The sequence below is a fragment of the Microcaecilia unicolor genome, chromosome 1 (genome assembly GCF_901765095.1).
Source record: "Microcaecilia unicolor chromosome 1, aMicUni1.1, whole genome shotgun sequence".
NCBI classification, from domain to species: domain Eukaryota; kingdom Metazoa; phylum Chordata; class Amphibia; order Gymnophiona; family Siphonopidae; genus Microcaecilia; species Microcaecilia unicolor.
Genome location: NC_044031.1, coordinates 174,026,695 through 174,043,923, shown reverse-complemented (window position 1 = coordinate 174,043,923; position 17,229 = coordinate 174,026,695). Strand labels below are relative to the sequence as shown.

Sequence of the window (17,229 nt, the reverse complement as noted above, 5' to 3'; positions counted from 1 at the left end):
ATGCAGAGTGATGCACTTGGGGTGCAGAAATAGAAAGGAGATGTACCAGATAGGAGGAGAGAGATTGATAACCACAGCTCAGGAGAGTGACCTTGGGGTGATGGTGTCTGATCATCTCAAGGTGACAAAACAATGTGAGAAGGCTGTGGCTACGGACAGAAAGATGCTAGGCTGCATAGGGAAGGGGTGTAACCAGCAGAAGAAAGGAGGTGTTGGTGCCCCTGTACAAGTCGTTGGTGAGGTCCCACTTGGAATATTGTGTTCAGTTTTAGAGGCTCTCTCTTGCTAAGGATGTAAAAAGACTTGACGAGGTTCAGAGAAAAGCAACAAAAATGGTATGTGATTTGCATCACAAGACTTATGAGGAGTGACTTGAGGACCTGAACACGTATACCTGGAGGAAAGGAGGAGAAGGATGATATGATTGTAGACATTCAAATATTTGAAAGATATTAATCTAGAAACAAACCTTGTCTATAGATGGGAAGGTGGTAGAACTGGAAGACATGAATTGAAGTTGCAGGAAGGCTGATTCAGGAACAACGTCAGGAAGTACTTTTTCACAGACAAGGGTGGTAGATACCTGGAATGCAGTCCCGTGGGAGGTGGTGGAGATGAATACAGTAACAGTATTCAAAAATGTGTGAGATAAACATAAAGGAATCCTGTATAGAAGGCAACACTAGTAATTGTGAAGCAAAGCCAGTGCTATGAAGACTTCTACGGTTTGTGCCCTGATCATGGCTGGACAGATTCAGCTTCAGTAGCTGGAGAACAAGCCTGTGCCCTGGTCTAGCTGGACAGGCTTCTGCAGTCTGTGCCTTGAAAATGGCAAGGACAAATCAAGATCAAGTATACATATAAGGTATGATGTGATAATACATGCTATTTATTTATCTTGTTGGGCAGGTTGGATGGTCCGTACAGGTCTTTATCTGCCGTTGTCTACAATATTACAATGCTATATACACTTAAGAATATGTCTGCATTAAAGCAGTTCTGCAAAGAAGCATGGTCTAAGATTCCTTAACAGTAAAGTGAAAGACTGATATTTTTTTATTTTTATTTGTTGCATTTATACCCCGCTCTTTCCCGCTCGGTAGCAGGCTCAGTGCGGCTTACGTAGTATGGAATTACATAATATCACAGAAAGAACACAGCTCTAGCAATAGTAGAGGTATGATGTGGTTGTTAGGAAATAGGTTGAGATAAGTGAAATGGGCAGGGGATGTAGGGGTAGGAGTGGTGTGTAGAAAGACCTCAAGACTGTGAGATACAAAAGGGGATTTGAAATAAAATAGCTAAACGTTAACTGCTGCTTATTAACTTGTAGGGTACAAATTTTGTACTTGTGCCCCAATTTCAGCCACGTAAACAGCACCAGTCTTCAAATTAACATCCACAAGATGTGGCTTGACTTCATCAGCCAGCTGAATACTGTTCACCACGTGGTAGTCACCGATATCTCCCACTGGCGGTACAGCCAAGATGGCTAGTCTGTTAATATTCAGCTGGGCTACAATCATATATTTCTCATCCGTGGTTAACCTGACAGAATAAGGAGCATCTTCTGAGAAACATCCATTCCAAGATCCCAGCCACTCACCAGAGACTTTCTTGAAAGCCTGGATTCGCTTGTTTCCTCTGTCGGCCACCCAGACCCTATTAACCGAATGTAGAAATGGGCAGGCTCTGTACCATTTTCTCCACGGAACCACAATATCTTGAAATCTTCTGACAGTTTGAGAAGCCTATTATTCAGTCCACCATCTCCATCTACAATGTAGAATTCCCCAGTTGTGTCCACAAATATCTCAGCGGGCTGATCAAACTGTAGTGGATTCAGATTGGAGCCTGCTCTACCAGGAGTCCCAAGAACTTGAAGAAGGTCGCCAGAAGATGAATACTGCTTAATTGTGTGTCCGTGTGCGCCATTGCCTACATCTGTAATCCAAATGGATGGCTCCGTGCCCATGTTGACCACAAATATACCATGAGGCATTTCAATTGTTGGAGTATCCCAAGCATTCATGAAACTTCCATCTTCTGTGAACACTAAGACCGTAGATATATTTTCCCCTTTTTGAGTGACATATTCGACTGCACGATGAGGGTCAACAGCAACACTAAATGCCTGTCCAGTGAAGTATTCAGAATATTTTGGCCAACTCACATCCAGCTTGTACATCGGTTCCTTAGTTTTCATGAAAGAATGCAAATTGTGTACCTGCTGCCGAGCCTTTCTGGGAGAGGGCGAGCCGAAAAGCAGCAGAGAGCAAGAGACGCCGGCGATCACCACCGCGCACAGGCAAAGCGCCGACCTGGCTTTCATCACGTCCCAGAGCTCCGGTCACCCCCAGGAATTGCTGAGCGTCACCACCAGAACAGCCATTCAGGACTCGGCAGGCTGCCAGTGTGCCTGGCACATCCACAACCCCCTAGTTGGGACACTCCGCTCTCTTCCAGATACAAGCCTTTTGCCTAGCACACTGCAGCAGGGCAAATGGTCCCTCCGGTCGAGCTGCAGACAGAGCCCCCACTTTTTCAAATTATAGGATGCGTTTGGTTGCAATTGGTTATTAAGTTTAGGGAACAGTTACTTTTTCACGTGGTGGAATTTGGATGTTAGATAACTTTGTTCTTTAAATGAAGTAATATTTAAAAATTCTGATTCTTTTAGTCTAATATTACATTTAGTTTAAATATCAGAAATCATATATAGAGGAAATCAGGAGGAAGGGACTTTTTCACATTAACGTATCTTTTTAAACTTACCTTTCTCAGTACAGAGTCTTTCCATTCGGATTGACGTTGCATCTTGGAGTATTCATAAAATGCTTTCCAGTAGTAGCTGTTCACCTCCTCTAGCAAGGTCACCCTGTCTTCCCATTCATAGATGACTGGCTTCTATGGGTCTTTTCCAGAATCAAGGGTCTAGCCTTCATGGAAAAAGCTGTTTATTTCTTCTAGAATCTGAACTTTCATTATCAATTTTGACAAGTTTACTTTGCAACTTATGAACACCTTTTCTTTTATAAGCATCATTTTGGGCACAAATCAAGTGAAAGTCTTTCTGCTGGAGGTCAGAATAGACCCTACTTGTAGATGTTTGGTAACATGACTACAGCAATCTATTTAGTACTATGGACCCAACTGAAAGTGAGGTGGCCTCGATTGGAACTTTGTTCCATGTTCCAGTGAGAACAGTGTTCCCATTCTTTCTTCCATCATTTGTCCTTTGGTTCATCACTCTGCACCTTTACAGTGGTGGAAATCTAACACCAATCTTGTAATAGATGTTTCCGTTTGCTGTATTACAGTTCATTGAAAATAGGCTGGGGCCCCATATCAGTGCTCACCATACACAAGGATTGTAGTACGACAGGCTTTTCAATATCAACCACTTGGAGATTCATGCAGTTTGCTGTGCCCTTCAAGTGTGGTTTTTTTTTTTCTTTCATCTACTCTTGGGCACATCAGTTTCTGTTCATACAGACAACCAGTTAACAGTTTTCTGTCAACAAATGAGGAACAGGATCCTTACATCACTGCTGAAAAGTGGCACAGGTTCACAACCTTGTATCAAACAGTATCTCAGTACAACCTGTTTTATATCTTAGAGGGTCACAACCATATAGCTGAAAAACTCAACAGGGTTGTGTAGCCTCACGAATGGTCCCTATGTGTAGCAACCATGTAGACCTTCTTTTGAGTAGGGTAGGGGATGGTAGGGGACACTTAAGGCAATTTCTTCACCAGAAACAAAAATAGGAAGCGTCCTCTTTGTTGTCTAATATTGTTGTCCCTCAAATCTGTAACCCCAGATGCATTGCAATTCCATGGATGTGGTCTCTTCTGTATGCATAACATCTCCTCTCCCCCCCCCCCCCCCCCCCCCCCGTTCCTCTCATGGCAATAGCCTTGTAGAAATTCTGGCATTGGCTAAATTCCAGTGCGTCGTACTGGCCTTGGCAATACTGGTTCCTTCTTCTGAAGAGGCTAAGAACTGTACCACTATGCAGGCTCCAAAGATTTTCAATATTAATTGCGCAACTTGGGGGTCATCATCTTTGTCCAAATCTGAATTCTCTAATTCTCATTGTGGAAAATGAGCAGTGTTTAATCATTCCTCTAGATTTATTAGTGCCTGACTAAGACTTTGATAGCTGCAAGAAAACCACATATGCTTTCAAAAGGAAAAGGTTTTTTTTTCTGTCTGGTGCTTCATGAATGGTCATCACTCTACTATATGCTTGACTGATGTTGCCTTGGGCTTGGACTCTAGACCACTTCAGAGTGCAGTTTGGTGCGCTCTCTGCCTGTTATGCTCCAGATGATGGCCTTGTGGCTTCTTAGTTTTCTTCATTTCAAGTTTCATAAAAGGAATTCATCATACTACCACTTCCGAAGCCCCCTGTTCCATGGGACCTTAACCCTGTTTTAACTTCCCTTAAGAGTGTGCCATTTGAATGACAGGAGTCTGCCTTTCTGAAGCCTCTTACATGGATGACTTTCTTTCTAGTAGCTGTTTATCTCTACTAGAAGAGTGCGTGAAGCTTAGGCAAAGGTAATCTACTATTTATTCACCCAATTTTCAGCATAGCTAGGTAGTTGCATAAAGTCATCCCAAATTTTTTACCTACGGTACTAATGCCTTTTCACATCAATGAGAAGATATTGCTTCCTACATGTTAGCCAAAACCTTAGAAAAGTCCACGTGAAAGACATTCTCTGGGTTGTAAATTGATTGTTGTGTATTGCCTCAACAGATCTGACTTAATTGGGAAGTTTATGCAGCTTATGTCTCTTTTGACCTCAGTAGAACTGGCTTGCCAGTTGCCAAAGAGGGGTATGCTGTATTCTTTAGTGTTTATTTATTTATTGCATTTGTATCCCACATTTTCCCACCTCTTTGCAGGCTCAATGTGGCTTACAATACATCATGAATGGTGGAAATATATGAGAAAATAGACATTTAGTATTACAGAAGGATCTTGGTTAATATTATAATGATAAACATGATAATAGTATTACAAGCAGATATTATAAGACAGTTCTGGATGTATGTGGAGGAGTTCACATTTGTTGATCTTTGTGGTATACCTTGTCAAAGAGATGGGTCTTCAGTAGTTTGCGGAAGTTAGTTAGTTCATAAATCGTTTTTAAGTTGTGCGGCAGCGCGTTCCAGAATTGTGTACTCAGGTATGAAAAGGTTGACGCATGCGTTAGTTTGTATTTTAAACCTTTACAGTTGAGGAAGTGAAGGTTAAGGAATGTGCGGGATGATTTTTTAGCATTCCTGGGTGGTAAGTCTATCAGGTCTGACATGTAGGCTGGGGCATCTCCGTGAATGATTTTGTGAACTAGGGAGCATATTTTGAACGTAATGCATTCTTTAAGTGGGAGCCAGTGTAGCTTTTCTCGTAATGGCTTAGCATTTTCGTATTTTGATTTACCGAATATGAGTCTAGCTGCAGTGTTCTGGGCTGTCTGAAGTTTCTTGATTATTTGCTCTTTGCAGCCAGCGTAGAGTGCGTTGCAGTAGTCTAGGTGACTGAGCACTATTGATTGTACCAGGTTACGGAAGACGGTCCTTGGGAAGAAAGGTCTTACTCTTTTTAATTTCCACATTGAGTGGAACATCTTCTTGGTTGTGTTTTTTGCATGGTTCTCAAGTGTTAGGTGTCGATCAGTGGTAACTCCAAGAACTTTTAGGGTGTCCGAGATTGGGAGAGTCAGTTTTGGTGTGTTAATGGTGGTGAATTTGTTTGTGTTACGTTGAGAGGTGAGTACTAGGCAGTGGGGTTTTTCTGCATTGAGTTTCAGCTTAAATGCATCCGCCCATGTGTGCATGATGTGTAGACTTTGGTTGGTGTCATTGGAAATTTCCGTTAGATCTTGTTTAAATGGGATGTAGATTGTTACGTCGTCTGCGTATATATATGGGTTGAGGTTTTGGTTTGATATTAGTTTGGCCAAGGGTATCATCATTAAGTTGAATAGTCGGTGAGAGGGGGGATCCCTGTGGAACTCCGCATTCAGGTATCCATGTGGCTGATGTAGTCGAATTAGATGTCACTTGGTATGATCATGTGGTTAGGAACCCCTTGAACCAATTGAGAACACTGCCTCCAATTCCGAAGCACTCGAGGATATGTAGTAGTATTCCATGATCAACCATGTCAAAGGCGCTAGACATGTCAAATTGTAGAAGTAGTATGTTTTTGCCAGTTGCAATCATTTGTTTGAATTTAGTCATGAGAGTAACTAGTACCATTTCAGTACTGAGGTTAGATCGAAATCCTGACTGGGAGTCGTGTTATATTGAGAATTTTTGTTTAAGTAGTTTGTGAGTTGTTTGGTTATTAAGGGAATGGATGCTACTGGCCTGTAGTTGGTTAGTTCGCTAGCACTTTTCATTACATCTTTGGGTATGCCGGTGAGTAGAATGTTTCCTTTCTCCTTCGGGAAGAGTCCATTTTGTAACATATACCCCTTTGTTCATAACAGAAAAGTCTCACTTATTTGTATGCCTGAGGAATTCTGCTGTCTATATAAAATATATCTGTTACAGGTTAACAAGAATGCTTTTGGGAGCTTTGGGTTAGAGCAACATTGTTTAGTCTAATTTCTCAATATGTAGATTTTTTTTTATTAGTAGTACAGTATAGTCTTGATTAACTGACCTTTGCTAGTCTGACCATCTGACATATCCAATGGACCCCCAGTGATGTAATTGCATTTATTTCTGTTAAAAATCTTTGTTTTAGAATAATTTGTGAAAATCGGAAGCCCCATGCCTTTGTTTATGCATTGTTTGAGGGGTTTATGCAGTGTTTTCCATATTATACAACTTTTCACTTATCCGACAACAGGTCAGTCCCATTTATATCGAATAATCAAGACTGTACTGTATTCCATAAATTAGAAAACATCTCTTTTTAGCTAGTCTTATTTAGACTGTGTGCTTGAAATTGTACAAGTAAAAACAATATATATCGCTGTCTGTCTATATATCTGTCTATATGTTTTACCTTGCTATAGGATAATGAAAAAAGGACTCCTTTACATGCTGCTGCCTATCTGGGAGATGCTGAAATTATTGAACTACTTATATTATCTGGTAAGTTCTATCTTGTTTAAAAAATAAGTCCAAACATTTGAGATTTGAATATCTTTACATCTAAAGGGTAATTTGTAGTAAAGTGCCTGTGCTGGGAAGACACACAAATATGCACGTTAGATCTGTTTTATAAAATAGCTTCCCTGAAAGACGTCTTACAAAGTGATACCTCCTCTGAGGTGGGTATAATTTTTCTGGGATGCACATAAATGCTGCTCCCAGCCTAACTCTGCCCCAGGAGTGCCTGTGTATCATGTAAAAGTGGTAGACAACACAAAGCAGACCAGCAGGTGTAGAAGTGTGCAATTAATAAAGTACCTGACATGACTATGTTTCACCTTTAAAAGACTGCTTCAGGGTTAGAGTTGTCAATTCAGAATTGTACAATAATTAAATCAAACAATGATTATATTAATAACAAATTAAAAATTACATGCGTGAAAATAAACTGAATTTTAAAATAATAGATGTTACAATTAAGAATTACATGAACAAGTGTACAGACATGAAAATGGATAGAAATCAAGATATCAATAAGTGTATAAATGCAAAAGGAGTGTAATGGAAAAACAAGTGGAGCAAAACTATTTTTCTATGAAACATCAATTAATGTGACATGCAAAAATTTAATACAGCATGCATATTTGCGTAATCCAGATAAAATCAACACTTAAAAGGACACATACTTAAAGGGGAGTAAAAGCACACCTTCCCCTAATAGCAAAAAAACTGTCCTCAAACCTATAGATGGTAAAAAGCAAGTAAGGAGAAGGTTATCTAAAAAATGTATGATAAGCTTAAAATGTACGTAATATCAAATGTAACCTTTGATAAAGAGTACAAGTAACAAGGTTTACTCAAATCTGAACACTCTGAGCAGCTACACTTCTCCTCCACAAGCAGGATTTTGAAGAACCTGCCATGTTGTAACTAGTACTAGTTATGTGCCTCCATCAGAGTTAAAAATTGTGCTCAAAGTAAAATCTTAAATTCTTAAATCAAAATTAAACTTCATAAAAATTGTATTTCTAATAAATGTAGGTAACACTTTCAGATATGTTTTCTCAAATAGACTTTGATTTAACATTGTTGCTTTCACAATGGATATTTGCAAATATTAAAAACACAGAACCAAGTGTGGGATTCAGTTTGTGGGATTGCATATTTTCAATCATAAATGCTGCCAAAAATGCTGAGATATTCATAAGTTCCTATGCGTTCCAGCAGCCATATTGATTGAAAATGGTGGCCACATTGGGTGCTTGGTTGTAATAAATTACACACTTCTACACCTACTGGTCTGCTTTGTGTTGTTTACTGCACTGAGGGTCTCTTTTACTAAGCCGTGTAGGCGCCTACGCACGCCCAACGCGCGTCAGTTTGGAGTCACCCCCCTGCTACCGCGTGGCCCTTGCAGTCATTTAATTTTTGGCACGTGTCTGCTGCACGCACCGGAAAATAATCGTCATTCTGCTTGCATAGATAATTATCGCACAGTTAACGCGGAGACCTTACCTCTAAGTCAATGGCTGGCAGTAAGGTCTCAGACCCAAAATGGACACGCGCCAATTTTTATTTTGCCGCATGTCCATTTTCAGCAAAAATAAGAGGGGTTTTTGACAGGTGCGCTGAAAAATGGATCTGTGTGCGCCTAAAACATGTGCCTACAATAGCGCAGCCCATTTTTCAGCGCACCTTAGTAAAAGTGTCCCTGATTGTTTGCAGATTGCTTCCTCTCTGTGCATCTGTATCACATAAAAGTAGACACTGAGACCATTTACTAAAGTGCATTAAAATGTTGCAGTTATTGCACTTTTATATACAAAATGAACATGTAGTAACTTGAAGGCGTTTTGCATTGACTGCTGGAGGTGTGCTCAGCATCTTCTCGTGCAGTGACTACAGAGACTGTACTGGTGCCCCAGGTTGACTGCATTGGAGATAATGCAGATACACTAATAGTGCCTGTTGATGTGCTGGTATCTCCACTATATAATGTGTCATGGGTAATGCATATTAAATGTAAGTCACAGTCTGCCTTATTCCCATATTTGTCAGCGCACATATATTCCTGCGTTTTGTGTCAAGCTACTGTCATGTGTAGGCAGTAGCATCTTGCACTAACTCCTATGTTACCTGCTTAATGGACTTTAATATAAGAGGCTCTATACACTGGCAGTGCGTACTTTTGTGTATCCATACATTTATGGATGCATACCCTTATACAGTTTTATAAGCAGTGGTTTTTGTATATACCTTATAAAATTACCCTTCAAGTGCATAGATGCTAAAGCAATAATTATTTTGTTAAAAAAATGTTTAATGTGAGAAATATGTAATTTTTGTTTTTCTATTTTTGCATATGTAGGTTATTTAATGGCTTAATTGAGAATATATGGTAGTAGTATGCCTGTTTTCTTTAAAATACAGTAAATGACAACAGATAAAGACCCGCATGGTCCATCCAGTCTGTTCATCAAGGTGGTTAGAGCTGCTCCCACCACGTTCTGGAGATTACACCCCTTCATGATTAAATGCTGGTACCACAAACTTGCCACAATGCCAATCACATACAGTGGTGGAAATAAGTATTTGATCCCTTGCTGATTTTGTACGTTTGCCCACTGACAAAGACATGAGCAGCCCATAATTGAAGGGTAGGTTATTGGTAACAGTGAGAGATAGCACATCACAAATTAAATCCGGAAAATCACATTGTGGAAAGTATATGAATTTATTTGCATTCTGCAGAGGGAAATAAGTATTTAATCCCTCTGGCAAACAAGACCTAATACTTGGTGGCAAAACCCTTGTTGGCAAGCACAGCGGTCAGACGTCTTCTGTAGTTGATGATGAGGTTTGCACACATGTCAGGAGGAATTTTGGTCCACTCCTCTTTGCAGATCATCTCTAAATCATTAAGAGTTCTGGGCTGTCGCTTGGCAACTCGCAGCTTCAGCTCCCTCCATAAGTTTTCAATGGGATTAAGGTCTGGTGACTGGCTAGGCCACTCCATGACCCTAATGTGCTTCTTCCTGAGCCACTCCTTTGTTGCCTTGGCTGTATGTTTTGGGTCATTGTCGTGCTGGAAGACCCAGCCACGACCCATTTTTAAGGCCCTGGCGGAGGGAAGGAGGTTGTCACTCAGAATTGTACGGTACATGGCCCCATCCATTCTCCCATTGATGCGGTGAAGTAGTCCTGTGCCCTTAGCAGAGAAACACCCCCAAAACATAACATTTCCACCTCCATGCTTGACAGTGGGGACGGTGTTCTTTGGGTCATAGGCAGCATTTCTCTTCCTCCAAACACGGCGAGTTGAGTTCATGCCAAAGAGCTCAATTTTTGTCTCATCTGACCACAGCACCTTCTCCCAATCACTCTCGGCATCATCCAGGTGTTCACTGGCAAACTTCAGACGGGCCGTCACATGTGCCTTCCGGAGCAGGGGGACCTTGCGGGCACTGCAGGATTGCAATCCGTTATGTCGTAATGTGTTACCAATGGTTTTCGTGGTGACAGTGGTCCCAGCTGCCTTGAGATCATTGACAAGTTCCCCCCTTGTAGTTGTAGGCTGATTTCTAACCTTCCTCATGATCAAGGATACCCCACGAGGTGAGATTTTGCGTGGAGCCCCAGATCTTTGTCGATTGACAGTCATTTTGTACTTCTTCCATTTTCTTACTATGGCACCAACAGTTGTCTCCTTCTCGCCCAGCGTCTTACTGATGGTTTTGTAGCCCATTCCAGCCTTGTGCAGGTGTATGATCTTGTCCCTGACATCCTTAGACAGCTCCTTGCTCTTGGCCATTTTGTAGAGGTTAGAGTCTGACTGATTCACTGAGTCTGTGGACAGGTGTCTTTCATACAGGTGACCATTGCCGACAGCTGTCTGTCATGCAGGTAACGAGTTGATTTGGAGCATCTACCTGGTCTGTAGGGGCCAGATCTCTTACTGGTTGGTGGGGGATCAAATACTTATTTCCCTCTGCAGAATGCAAATAAATTCATATACTTTCCACAATGTGATTTTCCGGATTTAATTTGTGATGTGCTATCTCTCACTGTTACCAATAACCTACCCTTCAATTATGGGCTGCTCATGTCTTTGTCAGTGGGCAAACTTACAAAATCAGCAAGGGATCAAATACTTATTTCCACCACTGTATAGGTAGTTATTTATATGACGCAATCTTGGAAAATTGGTCTTTGTAATTTTGGCCGTAGCATAATCACCTTCAGTGACAATACATAATGAATCCAATAATCCAAACAATGTTGCTGTCAACATTTTGGGCTCCTTTTACAATGCCGTGCTAGGAATTCTGGCACGGCAGATGATATGAAGCCCATTCAATTCCTATAGGCTTCGTTGCATTTGCCACATGGGAATTGCCAGTGTGACCAAGAGAATCTCACCTTCAACTTGTACATTCTTTCGTTTGGTAATGATATCAGCAGAGTCTCTGCTGTAGGAGGTAATTTTAGGCACAAGAGGCCTTAAAACCTATCCACAAAAATTGAAAGTGGTTCCAAAACCGATCTACCTAGGGAATCGGTTAGTGACTTGTGGATCTTGGGAAGGAAGTAGATAGTCAGTGTGACTAGATTCTTGTAAGAAATTTATTTATTTAAAGCATTTATATTCCACATTTTCCCACCCATGGGCAGGCCCAATGTGGCTAACAGTAATCTACAGAAATCATACAACTGTTCTACAACAAACAGTCAACGACATGGAAGTGAAAGAGACAAGGGAGTAATAGCAAAGGTGGGGAAATATGGAAAGAATAAGTGAATTCAATAGGAAGAGATGCGGGGCGGGTCTGGAGCATAAGCTTTTCCAAATAAGAAGGTCAAGATATTTTTTGAAGGTCGGATGATCAGGGGTAATTTTTACAAATTTAGGTAGACCATTCCACATTTGTGCACTAATATAGGAAAAGGTGGAGGTGTAGGTGGTTTTATACTTGAAGCCACTATAGACTGGGTAATGCAGTTTTAAGTACAAGCGAGCAGATCTGTGTGAGTTTCGAGGTAGTAAGCTGACAAAAGTGTCCATATACGCAGGGGCTTCACCATAGAGGATCTTATGCACCAGAACACAAATTTTATTTTATTTTTTTTTAAACATCTGTTTATTTAGTGAAGCTTTACAATATACACCAACCATGCAGACTAACATTTCAATCTAGTTATTTGCAAATAGCCAGCAACTTGAACCCCGCCCCCCTCCCCCCTCAGGGTATCTCTTATATATGAAGACCTCCCCATCTGCAGTATCAGCACTGTAAACCTTTAGTATACCATCATCATCTTGACAGACCCCACCATTCTACATAGGCGGACCATGTTTTACGATATCTCACCATACTCCCACGCCTCAAAGCAGTAAGTTTGTCCATTATGCAACAATAGTCCACTTTAGCTAGCACTTGATCCACAGTAGGTATCGTCTGTTGTTTCCAGTGTTTAGCAATTAAAGTCCTGGCAGCAGTAACAATGTAGGCTAACAGTCTCGTGCAAGGAGCTCTGCTCACTCCTAATGAAGTATTCAGCAGACATAGGCCAGGGTCAAAAACCACCTCCGTCCCCAGACCACTGTGCAGTTTATGCTGTAGATCCATCCAGAACTGCTGAATCAGTGGGCAGTCCCACCACACATGCCAGAAGGTGCCTGTTGCCCCACAGTTTCGCCAACAGGCTGCCGACCCATTTTTAAATATACGAGCCAGCCGGCTAGGGGTCAGGTACCACTGATACAGCATTTTATGACCGTTTTCCAGCAAGGGAGTAGCCACAGAGAATGTCAATAAGCGTTTGAATATTCTTTTCCAGTCTCCCTTCTCATATGATCTACCCAACAAAGCCTCCCATTTTTTAATACATTTGGACAAGGGTTGGGCCTTATGTAACAAGGCTCTATAAATACGTGATATCCCCCCATGCCCTTCTCCTGATCTTATAGCTAGTTCAAGCTCCGTGGGCTCTAGAGACAGGTCCTCCCTCGCTTTTTTCTGAATGAAATCTCTAATTTGCAAATAAAAAAACTTATCCCTATCCCCCAAGCCAAATTCTTCTTTTAGGGTGTAAAGGAGTGGCACTTCCCATCCTCCCAGACTTGCCCAAGAAGCCGTAGGGAGGACGCCGACCACTGCCCATAAATTCTTTCTGCACGGCCAGGCGGGAAATCGGTTGCATAAATGATAGGGGTGGTTAAATGATAGTTACGCCCTGGAAACCAGGCTGCTCTACATTTTATCCACTCCCCCAATACTACCCTCATCTGACCTTTCAAGTCCGATACCAGGCTTCTCAGTAGCGGTAAAGGTAGCCATCCCACCGCCCTTCAAACCCCACTGTGCTGCGTAAGTCCATAGTTTAGTCGGGCCCCTCTGTACATTAGAGAGCATTTGAAATAGGGCAGCCTTATAATATAGGCCAAAGTTGGGTACTCCCATACCCCCATCCCTCCTAAGTTGAAATAAAATAGAGCGAGCCACTTGTGGGGGCCGTTTACGCCAGATGAAAGCGAACATTTTCTTATTAAGTGTACGAAAGAATGTATGCGGTATGGGGACCGGCACTGCCATGAATAGGTATAATAATTTAGGCAACAGTGTCATCTTTACTGCAGCAATTCTGCCCATCCATGACATATGTAACCCTCCCCATCTTTCCAATTCCTGAAAAAGCTCAGAACACAAATTTTAAATGTGATTTGGTCCTTGACCGGGAGCCAGTGCAGTTTCTCATATAGTGGTCTCAAACTTTCAAACCTCGATTTGCCATAGATAAGCCTGGCTGCTGTGTTCTGGGTAGTTTGTAGTTTCTTCAGAAGCATGTCTTTGCGCCCTGCATATATCCCATTACAGTAATCAAGGCGGCTAAGGACTAGTGACTGAATGAGACTACGAAATATGCCCCTAGGGAGCTAAGGTTTGATGCGTTTTAGCTTCCAAAGTGAGAAGAACATTTGTCTGGTTGTAGAGTTCGTTTGTTGCTAAAATTAACCTTATGGGTAGTTATAAGAACATTAGCACTACCATGCTGGGATAGACCAAAGGTCTTTTAGGAAGCTATCCAAACCTTTTTAAAACCCCACTAAGCTAACTGCTCTTACCACATTCTCTTGCAAGAGAGGCAGTCTCATTTTCAGTGTCCTTATTAGGATCTCTTCTCAGTCTCGAGTAGAAGGTACGGTCATCAAGTTGTCTCTGGATTTCCTGTTTGTAGTCATCCATTGCCATAACCACCATTGCTCACCCTGTGTCTGCTGATCATGATGGACTGATCTTGGTCAACCCTCTTAATCGCTTTATTTTTGGTCCTGGTGGTATTGAAAAACATCTTCTTACCTTCGAGTTGGGAAATATCCTTCAATACTAACTTCTCATATGTATGGATCATTGAATTCATATTGCCAAGTGGATTCCATTTGCTGGAGTGTTTAATGATGGATCTATCTATGCCACTGACAGTATTAATAGCACAAAGGTCCATGATCTTCAGTCTTCTCATGAATTTATACAAATCAATCCTGGTGTTAAAGGCAGCATATGCTGGAGTGAGAATAAATGAAAGACCTCTACTCAAAACATCGATTTCATCATTATCCAAAGTTCTTTCAGTTATATTATAATTTGAGTTCAAAATGTGTCTGTTCCCAGTCTCCTTCGAGTGTCCGGCTGTTGGTATGGCTGTTGTAGTAAGTTCCTCCTAACAAACCTTTCCCCCCTCCCTTTCTGCTGAAAGAAGTGTTTAGCTCTCTGCTTCTCCTGGTTGAGCTCTTGTATCTTGTGGTTGTTCTTCCAAAGCTGACTAGTCTGAAAAACCTGTGATTTGGCATTGGTCCGGGGGGTGGGGGGGCGGTTAGTATATAATGAGGCAGAGGGATCGAACACCTCATCTGAGGTACTGCGTAACCTTTTCCTCTCCCTAGTAATCTTTGGGCTAGGGGTGACCTGTCTATGGGCATACTTGGGTTTATTCTATGGTGTAAACCTACTTCTACTCATAGCCCTTTTCTGCTATAGATACACTGTTCCAAACTTATAATCCTGCACATCTCTAAACATTTTTTAGCTTTATAGATTTAAAACCTTTAGTTAATGTGTCAACACTTCCTCATAAAGAAGTTCAAATCAGGTGTCATTCTTTTTCAGGAATGCTAATGCTTTCTCAAGCTCCTTTTTGACCTCATCATTTTTTTGTTTTGTAGTCTTAATCATCAACACTGTCAAGTCCAATGAACATTTGTTTAAAATTGATTCCCATTGTTTAAAATGCAACATCATTTTCAAACATTTTTGGTGCTTTGATCACCCTTAGTCCTCTAGGAATTTGCTTATAACGACAATAGTCCAACAAAGTGGAGGAATGAAGATCCATCCTTGTGAAACTTTTGCTCAGCTTGACTGCTTCTTCCCAGTGAGTAGTGTAATCCTTCAACACTTCCTCATCTTTGAAGAAAGGTTCGTATCAGCAATGTTGTCATCGTGATAGCTCAATACATCTCTCCAAGGTGAAAATGACATGGAGTGAGAAAACAGCAAGGCAAAAGTTCCACCAAATCCAACGTGGAGGATAAAAGCAAGAGGCAGATGTTATAAGAAGGCAGACAGTCTTTATTTAAAAAAAGTTTTTTTTTCTCAATTATACAAACACACCTAGAGGAAGGCGCATTGATTTTAACCTTTTTATCTGTTGGACCAGATATAATGAAGTTTGTAATTTTTCATCAGCTGGTGCTTTTAACCTTTTTACCTGTTGGACCAGACTTTCCACCAGCTGGTAACTTAGTGCCTGGTGCATCCATTTCCAGACTAAACATGGCCATGTTTGGCACAGATATTTGAATCTCTAGGAGCCTTTGAAATTTAAATAAAGACTTCCCCAAATCCCACCTCAGCAATTGGAATATATAGGAGCCCTGCTAGATACATTGCAGGCTCAGGTTTTTTTCCACAAGCGAGAGCAGAGACCTTATCAATGCTCATCTTGCAAGTTTGAAGTAGCAAGCAGGTTACAGCTTAGCAAATGTTGAGATCGATGGGCCAGATGTCCTCAACAGTGCATGTCAGTCCCATGGCACATCTCCACTTGAGAGAAGCCCAGTGGACCCTAGCTTCCGAGTTGTTTCAGGCGACTGGGAGCCTAGTGGATGTCATGTAGATTTCTTCAGAGTTGGCTCTTCCCCTTCTCTGGTGGACAATTCAGACAAATTTGACTCTGGGACTACTAATCCAATTTCCACCTCCTCAAAAGGTGCTAACAACAGATTCATCCAGCCTTGGATGGGGAGATCATGTGGCTGTGCTTCACACTCCAGGGGACTTTGTCTGCTCAGGAAACAGATCTCCATATCAATCTTCTCAAGCTTAGGGCCATTTGGAATGGTCTAAAGGCTTTTAGAAATCAACTGCAAAACCAAATTATTCTCATCCAAACACACAACCAGGTTGCTATGTTTATGTGAACAAGCAGGAGGGTATGGGATCCTTTTCTTTTGCAGTAGGGATGTGGTAGTGCATAAGAACAGTTGAATAGCCATACTGGGTCAGACCAATATCCTATTTCCAACAGTGGCCATGCCAGGTCACAAGTACTTGGCAGAAACCCAAATATTGGAAACATTTCATGCTACCAATCCCAGGGCAAGCAGTAGGTTCCCCATGTCTGTCTCAATAGCTGACCATGGACTTTTCCTCCAGGAACTTGTCCAAACCTTTTTTTTTTTAAAAACCCAGATACACTAACTGCTGTTACTACATCCTCCGGCAAAGAGTTCCACAGCTTAGCTGTTCATTGAGTGAAAAAATATTTACTCCTATTTTTTTAAAAGTATTTCCATGCAACTTCATTGAGTGTCTCCTAGTCTTTCTACTTTTGGAATGCGTAAAAAAATAGATTCACTTCTATTCTAGTCCTTTATTTTTTCAAGGAATGTTACCTCCCTAGCATGCCCTGATGTTACATTTACCCAGTCAATATTGTGATAATTAAAATCACCCATTATTATTGTGTTGCCCAGTTTGTTAGCCTCCCTAATTTCCGATAACATTGCCACCCAATCTCGACGAAGCTTCTGAGGATCCATTCCTTCT

General features: G+C 41.3%; 1 protein-coding gene across 1 annotated transcript in view; it reads left to right on the top strand.

The window, feature by feature from the left end:
- The window catches only part of ANKRD28 (ankyrin repeat domain 28), a 435,540-nt gene that overhangs the window by 34,927 nt on the left and 383,384 nt on the right, over positions 1–17,229 (top strand). Inside the window, exon 3 of the mRNA XM_030205533.1 lies at positions 7,045–7,123. Within this exon, the coding sequence (XP_030061393.1) occupies positions 7,045–7,123 (79 nt within the window). The remainder of the gene's footprint in view (positions 1–7,044; positions 7,124–17,229) is intronic.